Source organism: Oncorhynchus tshawytscha, linkage group LG13 (assembly GCF_018296145.1).
Source record: "Oncorhynchus tshawytscha isolate Ot180627B linkage group LG13, Otsh_v2.0, whole genome shotgun sequence".
In the NCBI taxonomy this organism is placed as follows: domain Eukaryota; kingdom Metazoa; phylum Chordata; class Actinopteri; order Salmoniformes; family Salmonidae; genus Oncorhynchus; species Oncorhynchus tshawytscha.
This window is the reverse complement of record NC_056441.1, coordinates 64,099,262-64,112,298: the sequence shown is the minus strand read 5'-3', so window position 1 is coordinate 64,112,298 and position 13,037 is coordinate 64,099,262. Positions and strand designations below refer to the sequence as shown.

At 42.5% G+C, this 13,037-nt stretch overlaps 1 protein-coding gene across 1 annotated transcript in view; it reads left to right on the top strand.

Moving 5' to 3' along the window:
• Positions 1 to 13,037, top strand: part of LOC112237570 (LIM domain kinase 1) — an 82,787-nt gene that overhangs the window by 6,040 nt on the left and 63,710 nt on the right. The window contains exon 2 of the mRNA XM_042296158.1: positions 1,447 to 1,546. Coding sequence (XP_042152092.1) covers positions 1,447 to 1,546 — 100 coding nt within the window. The remainder of the gene's footprint in view (positions 1 to 1,446; positions 1,547 to 13,037) is intronic.

Below are 13,037 nucleotides of genomic sequence, written 5' to 3'. Positions count from 1 at the left end.
TTTCATCACATTCCCAGTGGGTCAGAAGTTTACATACATTCAATTAGTATTTGGTAGCATTGCCTTTAAATTGTTTAACTTGGTTCAAACGTTCCACAAGCTTCCACAAGCTCCCACAATAAGTTGGGTGAATTTTGGCCCATTCCTCCTGACAGAGCTGGTGTAACTGAGTCAGGTTTGTAGGCCTCCTTGATCACACACACTTTTTCAGTTCTGCCCACAAATGTTCTATGGGATTGAGGTCAGGGCTTTGTGATGGCCACTCCAATACCTTGACTTTGTTGTCCTTAAGCCATTTTGCCACAACTTTGGAAGTATGCTTGTGGTCATTCTCCATTTGGAGGACCCATTTGTGACCAAGCTTTAACTTCCTGACTGATGTCTTGAGATGTTGCTTCAATACAGCCACATAATTTTCCTGCCTCATGATGCCATCTATTTTGTGAATTGCACTAGTCCCTCCTGCAGCAAAGCACTCCCACAACATGATGCTGCCACCCCCGTGCTTCACAGTTGGGATGGTGTTCTTCGGCTTGCAAGCCTCTCCCTTTGTCCTCCAAACATAACGATGGTCATTATGGTCAAACAGTTACATTTTTGTTTCATCAGACCAGAGGACATTTTTTCCAAAGGTACGATCTTTGTTCTCATGTGCAGTTGCAAACCATAGTCTGGCTTTTTTATGCCAGTTTTGGAGCAGTGGCTTCTTCCTTGCTGAGCGACCTTTCAGGTTATGTCGACATAGGACTCGTTTTACTGTGGATATAGATACTTTTGTACCTCTTTCACAAGTTCCTTTGCTATTGTTCTGGGATTGATTTGCACTTTTCGCACCAAAGTACGTTCATCTCTAGGAGACAGAACGCTTCTCCTTCCTGAGCGGTATGACGGCTGCGTGGTCCCATGGTGTTTATACTTGCATACTATTGTTTGTACAGATGAATGTGGGACCTTCAGGCATTTTGAAATTGCTCCCAAGGATGAACCAGACTGAGGTCTTTGCTGATTTATTCGGATTTTCCCATGATGTCAAGCAAAGAGGCACTGAGTTTGAAGGTAGGCCTCGGAATACATCCACAGGTACACCTCCAATTGATTCCAATGATGTCAATTAGCCTATCAGAAGCATCTAAAGTCATGACATTTTCTGGAATTTTCCAAGCTGTTTAAAGGCACAGTCAACTTAGTGTATGTACATTTCTGACCCACTGGAATTGTGATACAATGAATTATAAGTGAAATATATGTTTAAACAATTGTTGGAAAAATGACTTGTGTCATGCACAAAGTAATGTCCTAACCGATTTGCCAAAACTATAGTTTGTTAACAAGAAATTTGTGGAGTGGTTGAAAAACTAGTTTTAATGACTCCAACCTAAGTGTTTGTAAACTTACGACTTCAACTGTATGTGTCATCCTTTGAACTGTCCACTAACTGTATTGCAGCTGGCAGAAGCTTGCCCGTGTGTGCGGGATGCAGACAGCGGATCTATGATGAACAGTATCTCCAGGCACTCAACACTGACTGGCACACAGTTTGCTTCAGGTGAGTGCTGCTTAAACAGTGTCCTCTCACTGATCAGTCAGTCTATTCTCCTGTCAATCTTCTAACAGACAACTGATATCCATGCTGCTTGTTTTATTCATAATGACCAGTTTTGGATTTGTCTTTGACAGGCATGAGATCACTGTTTTTTCAGGTGGCATTATTGCTCTACATCCTTCTTAACTAGCTCTATTAGTAGGTAATGTGCATAAATGCACTGCAATGGCACTTTCCAGCATTCCAGTACTAACCAAACACACACTCCTGATTCCTCCTCGGATATTTATCTAAACTTTACTGATTAACGGTGGATTACAGTTAACCACACCTGTTTGATGTCTCTCATTGGGGGCATGCTTGGAATGCTTATTGATCCAATCACAATATTGAACAAAGTCAGAACATGTGTCTTACCTGGAGACGGATGTTGTGACTAATATGTTCTGGCCTATGAGTCCAGTCTCTCCATCTGGTCCTACTTTAAATGAACCAACTTTACAAAGCGTTCACAAATCATTTCAAGGCTGTTTATAACATGACGTTTGTTTCTCAATCAATCAATCAAATAAATGTATTGCCTTTTTTACATCATCATAAAGTGCTTTAAAGATACCCAACCTAAAACCCCAAAGAACAAGCAATGCAGAGGCAGAAGCACAGTTGATAGGAAAAACTCATTCGATGGCAGAAACCTAGGAAGAAACCTAGAGAGGACCAGGCTCCAAGGGGTGGACAGTTCTCTTCTGGCTGTAGCGGGTTGATATTTAAGAGTACATATTTTAAGACGTTCAAAGATTCAAAGATGAACAGCAGGAGCAGATAATAACCATGGTGGTTATAGACAAAGGGGGTGCAGTTGAAATAGCAGCACATGATCAGCAGCATTTCTCAATGATTTCTGAAGTAAACTCAGCAAAAAAAGAAACGTCCTCTCACTGCTAACTGTGTTTATTTTCAGCAAACTTAACATGTGTAAATATTTGTATGAACATAACAAGATGTAGGGGGCATCATTCGGAATTTTGGATGAAAAGCGTGCCCAAATTAAACTGCCTGCTACTCAGGCCCAGGAGCTAGGATATGCATATAATTAGTAGATTTGGATTGAAAACACTCTAAAGTTTCCAAAACTGTTAAAATAATGTCTGAGTATAAAATAACTTATATGGCAGGTGAAAACCTGAAGAAAATCCAACCAGGAAGAACTATTATTTTGAAAGGCTGTTTTTCCATTGAAAGCCTATCCACCATACAAAGACTTAGGACCCAGTTCACGATATCTATGGCTTCCTCTACATGCGGCCAGTCTTTATGCATTGTTTCAGGCTTTTACTCTGAAAAAATGAGGGAGATACAGCACTTTCAATGAGAGGCCAGTGGATCGGGAACACGCCTTTCTTGTATCTCCTTTTCTATTGACGAAGCTTTTGTCCGGTTGAAAAATTATTGATTATTTATGACAAAAAACAACCTGAGGATTGATTTTAAACATCGTTTGACATATTTCTGCTAACTTTTATTGTACTTTTTAAACTTTTCGTCTTGATGTTGAGAGCGCGCATTGTGCCTTTTGGATTTCTGAACTAAACGCACCAACAAAACTAAGGTTTTTGGACATAAAGGGGGACATTATCGAACAAAACAAACATGTATTGTCTAACATGGAGACCTGGGAGTGCCACCAGATGAAGATTATCAAAGGTTAGTGATTAATTTAATCGCTATTTCTGACTTTTGTGAGCCCTCTCCTTGGTTGGAAAATGGCTGTATGGTTTTGTGGCTAGGCGCTGACCTAACATATTCGCATAGTGTGCTTTCGCGTTAATGCCTTTTTGAAATCTGACACAGCGGTTGCATTAAGGAGAAGTTTATCTTTAAATGTATGTTAAACACTTGTATCTTTCATCAATGTTTATGATGAGTATTTCTGTAATTTGAAGAGGCTCTCTGCATTTTCACCGGATGTTTGTTTGAGACAATGATTACTGTACATAACTCACCAATTTCAACTGAGGTTTTTGGACATAAAGATTATCAAACAAAACACACATTTATTGTGTAACTTGAAGTCCTGTGAGTGCCATCTGATGAAGATCATCAAAGGTTAGTGATTAATTTAATCGCTATTTCTGACTTTTGTGAGCCCTCTCCTTGGCTAGAAAATGGCTGTATGGTTTTCTGTGACAAGGCGCTGACCTAACATAATCGCATGGTGTGCTTTCTCCGTAAAGCCTTTTTGAAATCGGACACTGTGGTTGGATTTACAATAAGTTTATCTTTAAAATGGTGTATAATATTTGAGGAATTGTAATTATGAGATTTCTGTTTTGAATTTTGCGCCCTGCAATTTCACTGGCTGTTGTTGAGGTGGGACGCTAGCGTCCAGCGAGGTTAAGTACTGCAGTGCATCTCCTCCTCATGGACTGCACCAGATTTGCCAGTTCTTGCTGTGAGATGTTACCCCACTCTTCCACCAATGCACCTGCAAGTTCCCGGACATTTCTGAGGGGAATGGCCCCAGCCCTCACCCTCTGATCCAACAGGTCCCAGACGTGCTCAATGGGATTGAGATCCGGGCTCTTTGCTGGCCATGGTAGATCACTGGCATTCCTGTCTTGCAGGAAATCACGCACAGAATGAGCAGTATGGCTGGTGGCATTGTCATGCTGGAGGGTCATGTCAGGATGAGCCTGCAGGAAGGGTACCACATGAGGGAGGAGGATGTCTTCCCTGTAACACACAGCGTTGAGATTGCCTGCAATGACAACCAGCTCAGTCCAATGATGGTGTGACACACCGCCCCAGACCATGACAGACCCTCCAAATTGATCCCGCTCCAGAATACAGGCCTCAGTGTAACGCTCATTCCTTTGACAATAAACGAGAATATGACCATCACCCCTGATGAGACTAAACCGCGACTCATCAGTGAAGAGTACCTTTTGCCAGTCCTGTCTGGTCCAGCGACGGTGGGTTTGTGCCCATAGGTGACGTTGATGTCTGGTGAGGACCTGCCTTACAACAGGCCTACAAGCCCTCAGTCCAGCCTCTCTCAGCTTATTGCGGACAGTCTGAGCACTGATGGATTGTGTGTTCCTGGTGTAACTCGGGCAGTTGTTGTTGCCATCCTGTACCTGTCCCGCAGGTGTGTTGTTCGGATGTACCGATCCTGTGCAGGTGTTGTTACACATGGTCTGCCACTGCGAGGATGATCAGCTGTCCGTCCTTTCTCCCTGTAGCGCTGTCTTAGGCTTCTCACAGTACGGACATTGCAATTTATTGCCCTGCAGGAACAAACACCAGCGCATAATCCTGCGATTTGTGAAAGCATGGTGTGCAGGAAAGAGGTTGTGGTCAGTGTAAACCACAATAGGGACCACACCCGACCCCACATATACCTCAAAATGTTGCAACGCCCAGATTAAGGCAAGGGCCTCCTACCCCACTGAATAATTCAACTGATAGCTGTTAAACGTTCTGGAGAAATAGCTAACAGGATGTTCAACACCTCCATCTGCTTGAAGCAACAAGGCACCTGCCCCCACATTACAGGCATCCACATATAGGCTGAAAGGCTGTTCCAATCGTGGGGCAGCCAACACAGGGTCAGAACTAAGAAGCAGTTTCACATTTTCAAAAGCACTCTGACAGCAGGAAGACCAAATGAAATCAGCCCTCTTCTTCAACAGATCAGTCAGAGGCGCTACAACTGTGGAGAAGTTGCAGCAAAACCCCCCGATAATCCTCAACCCTACCTAGGAAGCGTTGCGGCTCCTTCTTGGTTGAAACAGGTCGATAGCGGCCACTTTAGCCCGCACCAGGACAACACGACTCTGCCGAAGTAGGTCACTATGTTCACAGTGGGACAGGCATCAGCTAAACACTCAGAGTCCGTATCCGCAGCAGATGTCACTCCCAAGTGTCACTTTAAACAACCACATCATCTAGATAAACAGCACAGCTTTCAAGGCCAGAGATCACCATATTCATAAGACTCTGAAACGTAGCAGGAGCGTTGCGTAGGCCAAAACTCATGACCGTATAGGAGAAAAGACCTGAAGGAGTAATAAAAACATATTTCACAAGCTCTTGATGACAAAGGCACCTGCCAGTAACCAAATCAAACGTGCTGACACACTGGGCAGAACCAACCTGGTCAACACAATCTTCCATCCTTGAGAGTGGGTAACAGTCAGGTTGTTACATTTAACCTTCCGGTAGTCAGTGCAAAATCTAAGAGAACCATCTGACTTGTTCACCAAGAGACATGGGGAGGCCTAACTGGAGAATGATGGAACAGCGATATCATTAACTAGCATGTACTTAATCATACACTTAATGTACTTTAGCATGTACTTAAGTCCAAGGGACGTACAGTGAGGGAAAAAAGTATTTGATCCCCTGCTGATTTTGTACATTTGCCCACTGACAAAATGATCTGTCTATAATTTAATGGTAGGTTTATTTGAACAGTGAGAGACAGAATAGCAACAACAAAAAATCCAGAAAAACACATGTCAAAAATGTTATAAATTGATTTGCATTTTAATGAGGAAAATAAGTATTCAAAGAGCTCCATTTTGGTCTCACTAAATTGTCACGGCTCAGCTCGCCGGTCAAACAACCTTTTCATCCTCACCTGAAAGGATTCTAGTTTTTCTTAATCCATTTCACAAGCTGCATACAACCTGTGTCAGAAACCACTAACATATAACACCTATTTGGGGGAGGCTCTACCACCTTCTAATCCTCCTTTAAGGAGTTATCCTTTAAGGGACCACGCAGAGTATGACCAAAAAACAAGGTCATTAGGACTGAATCCAGTGCTCTCTTGTGATACTTCTTTAAGGGTCCAACACAATCAATAATCAAATGCTCAAATGGCTGGCCTGTAACAGGAATAGGTTGTTGCGGGACTGGCCTTAACATCTGATTCGGCTTCCCAGTCAGCTGACAAACATGGCATGTTTTGATGTAAGCGGAAATGTCTTTCTTTGTGCAAGGGTACAGACAATGTATTCAAACCTATCCCTTGAATCAGGACACTGATTGCTGTATCTGTCTCCAGAGAAAAAGGCAGAACAGACTCCAAAACAAACGATTCAGAGACACCAGTGTCTCGCAGAATCTTTACTGGCACTTGCACATCACTTCCCAATAGTGAAACATAGCCCTCTGTGACAAACGGCGAATAATCAGTACCAAAAGGTTTGGACAATTCTTGAGCTTGCACAACTGAATTAACATGAGGAACAGGCTCAGCTAACGCAACTGGTTTTAAATTTGTTCTGGCCAATCTGCTGACCGTTTTACCAAAGGACAGGACATTCGTTCTTCCAGTGGCCTTTACCTTGACAATAATTACAGATTTTACTTACATCATTCTGTCCACATGAACCACGTTCGGATCTAGATGGATATGTCATTACCAGAACCAAAGGAATTTGCTGACCGAAATCCACTTGAACTGTTCCTTTGCCCCCCCATCTCACATACGGGATGCTCCAAAACTGCTTTTGTGGGTCAGTACGTACTCATCTGCCAAAACAGCAGCTTCAGATGCACTAATTTATATAGGTAGCAAGGCGATCAGGGACAGATTCTTTAAATTGTTCAAGGACAACCAGGTTGCACAAATCTTCCAAACAAGTGACGATGAATTGAGTTAACAAATCCCGTGAGAAACAGTCCCATGTTGAGTTTTCACCTTTCTTCAACATTCTGAAATGCTGTCGATACACTTCAGGGACCAACTCGTAAGCATGCAGGACAGCAGTTTTAACCTTTTAGGTAATCGTCACCATCTGTAGCGCTAAGAGATGAGTTAGCCTCCTTAGCCTCACTGGTCAAAACACACTGTAGCATCAAAGTACAGTCTGCATCAGGCCAAGCCCGAGAGTCTGCTACACATTCAAATAACATAAAAAATAGATGAGGATCTTTTTCAGTAAATATAGGCAACAACCGGAGATTACCAGCAACATCAAATGGCAGAGAACGACCAAGGGAAGAGCGTCCCATTGGGGAGGTTGAGTAGCCATTCTCAAAAGAAAATTCACCTGAAAGCTTGCCTTCTCTGACTGATGTTGCAACCACAGTTTAGCTTGTTCCGTATCCTGCTTCAACCTTTCCGGATCTTTGTCATGATTTAGCTACAATAAAAGTAACTATTTTTCTGCTCAAATGTCAAACCAGAACTAGACACAATTGGTACATCCAATACAGCTGGACTAGGCTCACTCAATTCTGCCTTCAAAATACCAGTGGAAAGCAAAATAGCTGACAGAATCGACTTCACTGTATCCTTGAGACATTTGTCACTAATCTCAACAAAATACTCACTCAACTTCAAAAGCTGTTCCTTGTAAACTGCATAAGCAACTCTTCAGAAGGAGCATGGACAAAATCCTCAATAGACGCTATCAAATGAACAGATTAGTAGCCCAAACGTTGGACTGCCTTAATGAGCACATCGACTACAGAACAAGTACATAGCTGAATTAACAGTGCAAAAACAGATGAGTATGACTTGAGTTTCCCCAAATCCTATTGTTAAACTTAACCCTAGTCTTCGGTGGCTTTGCGGCGGGTATTGATGCACTAGAACTTGCTGTCACGATGGAACCAGCTCGCTGGTAACTAACCCTGAACCACAGATGTGCTTCCGAGACATCTGCTCTGACTGTTATCACCACACAAAAATAACAAACGATGCACAACGTGCCCCCAGTGGGAACACGCCGCTATACCTAACAGGGGGAAAGACCATAGCTCTGGGTAATGAGTTAAGTCTCCCTCAACTTCTCACTGTCAGACATTGCAAAGACAACTCACCTCCATAATCCGATGACTCAACAGGGAACAGAATAAAGTGTCTCTGGATAGTACAGGAATAGTGGCTTCGTGGTCTTCTCTCCACCGATGCACCAAATCAAAACTTGTAATAATTAAACAAACAAGTTATCAAATTGCTACTTAAATAAAAAAAAATGTACCATCTTTGAAATGCAAGATAAATGACCATATATGACTTAGGAATCTAGGGGCAATTAAGATTTTGGCCACTAGATGACAGCAGTGTGTGTGCAAAGTTTTAGACAGATTTTATGAACCATTGTATTTCTGTTCAAAATGTTGTATCAAGACTACCCAAATGTGCCTAATTGGTTTATTAATACATTTTCAAGTTCATAACTGTGCACTCTCCTCAAACAATAGGATGGTATTATTTCACTATAATAGCTACTGTAAATTGAACAGTGCAGTTAGATTAACAAGAAGTTAAGATTTCTGCCAATATCAGATATGTCTATGTCCTGGGAAATGTTCTTGTTACGTACAACCTCATACTAATCACATTAGCTTACGTTAGCTCAGAGGTTAAGAACAAATTATTTTTTACATTGACGGTCTACATCGACCAAACCCTAACCAGGACAATGCTGGGCCAATTGTGCGCCGCCCTATTGGACTCCCGATCACGGCCGGTTGTGATACAACCCAGGATCGAACCAGGGTCTGTAGTAGCACTGTGATGCAGTGCCTTAGACCACTGCGCTACTCGGGAGGGCCTACATATTGGCAATGGCAATAGAAGTTACTTTTAGATTTGTTTAATTTTGAATTTTTAAAATGTAATTTTTTTATTTAACCCCTTTTTCGTGGTATCCAATTGTTAGTAGCTACTATCTTGTCTCATCGCTACAGCGTCCTCCGATACACAACCCAACCAAGCCGCACTGCTTCTTAATACAGCGCGCATCCAACCCGGAAGCCAGCTGCACCAATGTGTCGGAGGAAACACCGTGCACCTGGCAACCTTGGTTAGCGCGCACTGCGCCCAGCCCGCCACAGGAGTCGCTGGTGCGCGTTGAGACAAGGATATCCCTACCAGCCAAACCCTCCCTAACCCGGACGATGCTAGGCTATTGTGTGTCACCCCACGGACCTCACGGTCGCAGCCACTGCGCCACCCGGGAGGCCTAATTTAGAATTTTGATTAACCACATAATATATATTTTGAGATATGAAGACTTAATTATAAATTAATTAATCTGTTCCATGAAAATGTGCATATGAAAATCATGTGCATATGAAAACTGTATAAATGGTACGATAACTTGGCACTCCAAAATGGAAAAGGTTGCCGAACACAGGTTGCCGACCACTGACTATTACCAGCAACTTCAGGAGCATAACTGCAGAATCTGTGAAGGCCAGCAGCAGTGGGGGGAAGGTCAGGAACAGGTTTTTTTCTTCTGGTTGGTCTCTGGCTCCCTCTAATCATTTGTGTGTCTTCATTTTTAATCTCAGTGCTTAAAGCGTCGGACAAGCTCAGCCTACATATAGTTAATTTTATTCAAACATAGGGTGTGTCTATATATAGAAAAATACACATTTAAAAATGTTGACCAATCGATTGTTTTAATGAGCAGACGACTCTCGGTCGACCAAGATTTTTGTTTTGTCTGGGACAGCACTAGTGTGTGCGTTTGTGTGTGTGAGTCAGAGAGCATACAGATGGGCCGGAGAGGGAGAGACACATCTGGCTACTCCACAGTGCTGAGTTTCAGTGGGGGGGGCTAGTGTGTGTGTGTGTGTCTTCATAATATGTGTGTTGCGAGGAGGCTAGGACAGAAAAGAGGTCACATTTCTCTCACACTTGGTAAAGCACCGAATGTAATTCACACCTGAGCCCAGTGTGGATGGAATGTAAGAAATCCTTCAGTCTCTACCGAATGTTATTTTGAGAAGATCTGACTTTCATCGACCTCTTTGGGACATACAAGTCAGATACAAGATTTACCACTACTTCAACTGTGTAACTTGTAACCTGACTTGCATTCCTCTTACCTTTCCTGTCTTCCCTTCACTGTCCTATCCGTTCAATACCACCACAACAAAAAAACAGTAACTGCTTCCTTCAGATAGAATAGCTAGGGTTTTTTACCAATTCTATAGCCAATTGTGCTTAGTGTTCTGGTACTTACTATGCGTGCTGTCACATTCTAATTCTCCCTGTCTGTCTGGAATATGGAGGTAATAGGTTTCTGACCCAGATCCTTCTCCTTAGTGAGGAAGGGATTGTCATGGAAAGGAAAAAGGGGGGGTGTTAAGACTGCTTTCCTGATTGGAGACGTCTATGGAAAGCCACCTGCGTCCCCCTTCTCCCCTCAAGCAACACAGCAGGAAAAAGAGGTTTTCATTAGAAAATCATGAAAACACACTGTCCCGTCAGCTTGTTGAAATGGAATAGAACTGAATGCTCAGTGAGTGTTTTAATTTTAATACAATTTTGATAAAAAAAATTAAAAAAGAGGAGGAAGAAAAAAGCAAAATGGGGGAAAATAGCTGGAATTGGTTATTTGGAGGCTGTTGGGATTCTCAGGGTTGGAAAAACTCCACGGTCCTCACAGAGCGCCAGCAGAGAGTGTTTGTGTGCCCTGTTCATGGCAGCTATAACAGCAGCTTCATGGGAAAATACTGTGGCGCTCTTATGGAGTGACCCGTTCCTATTGGTCAATCCTCCAACTCTCTCAGCATGGGGACATCCCAGCAGTCCCAAGGCTCACCATGAGAAACCAGAGACCGCAAAGCACCCTAGGAGGAGGGCAACTAAAGCATTCCCCAAACACTGCCAGTGAACGAGCCTACTGTTCAGAATCATGCTTTATTGAGTTTTCATTTATGTTTTTAAAAACCGGTAAGGAGATTTCGCTGTTGACCCCACTCCCAGAACTCAGAGAGAGGTGTTTTATGTTACAATCGATAATAGAGTCCAGTTTACAAGATTCCTCCTAGTAGTGTACTTGGTCTGTTAGGTCGCCATCCATGGCATTGACTGAAGCTTCAGTTCTCCCTCGTGAATTGGATCTCTACTATTTGACTCATTGGATACCCCTCAGTGGAAGGACTTTAAGGTAAATTGGCTCTTGGGTGAATTGGATTTCTTTGTTGAATGGAGTTGAATGTAATGTAGATGGAGTGAGTTTTGTATTTGGCATTTGACACTTGAGAAGTTGGGAATGCACACCACAGGTATACTGTAAAAAGAAATGACTCAGCAGGAACAACACCATGGTATGGTAACTTGTCTCTTTACATGGGTCAAATTATTTGGCTTTTAACCATCATACTGTATATGATTTTCATATACATGATGCTATCATTTACCTGTATTTTTTAATGTTTTCACTTATTCTACAATGTAGAAAATAGTAAAAATAAAGAAAAACCCTTGAATCAGTAGGTGTGTCCAAACTTTTGACTGGTACTGTATACACGTGCAGACACCCACACACACACACACACACACACACACTCATGTACACAAACACACACTAACAAACACCTGTACACCCACACCTCGAGGCTGAAAGAAGTACATTTCTCAAGGATGTGCAACACAAAGCCCCTCAGAGCCTTTCCACTATGCTGTCTCATGTTGGTAAGGGATTCTTAATAAGGCACATTCCTCTCTCTTTCTCGCTCTCTCTGTTTCTCTGTCTCTCACTTTTTCTCTTTCTGTCTTTCTCGATCTCTTTCTCTCTCTGTGTCTCTCTCTTTCTCTCATCTGGCTACACCCTGACTCATATCTGCAGCAAGGACAACACAGCTAGAAGGACTGTTACAGTGTAACAGAGGACTCATCTTAAAAGACCTCTTATTAAGATGTCGCCAGAGGGGAGGCTGCCGTTTTATGGGCTCTTAACTAGTGATGCACCGATATGACATTTTAGGCCGATACCGATATCCAATATTAAACATTTTCTTTGCCAAAAAAAACGATACCGATATTTAACATTTAATGGCCTTTTAAGCATTCTAGTTAAATTCGTTAACACACACAGACGCAGTGGTCTAAGGCACTGCATCTCAGTGCAAAAGGCGTCACTACATTTCCTGGTTCGAATCCAGGCTGTATCACATCCGGCTGTGATTGGGAGTCCCATAGGGCGGCGCACAATTCGCCCAGTGTCGTCCGGGTTTGGCCGTCATTGTAAATAAGAATTTGTTCTTAACTGACTTGCCTAAAGGTTACACACACACACACCACACTAACCAAAAAGTTATTTTGTTGGCATTTACATATGTCGCCATTACCAGTAAAATATAATCAAATCCTATTTCTTTCACATGCGCCGAATACAACCGGTGTAGACCTTACAGTGAAATGCTTACTTACAGGCCCTAACCAACAGGGCAATTATTTTTTATTAACAAATAGGTATTAGGTTCACAATAGATAAGTAAAGAAATACAAAACAACAGTATTAGACAGTGAAAAGTAACAGTAGCGAGGCTATATGCAGTAGCGAGGCTAAATACTGGCACCAGTTAGTCGGGCTAATTGAGGTAGTAGTATGTACATGTAGGTATGGTTAAAGTGACTATACATATATGATAAACCGAGAGTAGCAGTAGCATAAAAGAGAGTTTGGCGGTGGGACACAATGTGGTGGTGGACACAATGCAGATAGTCCGGGTAGCC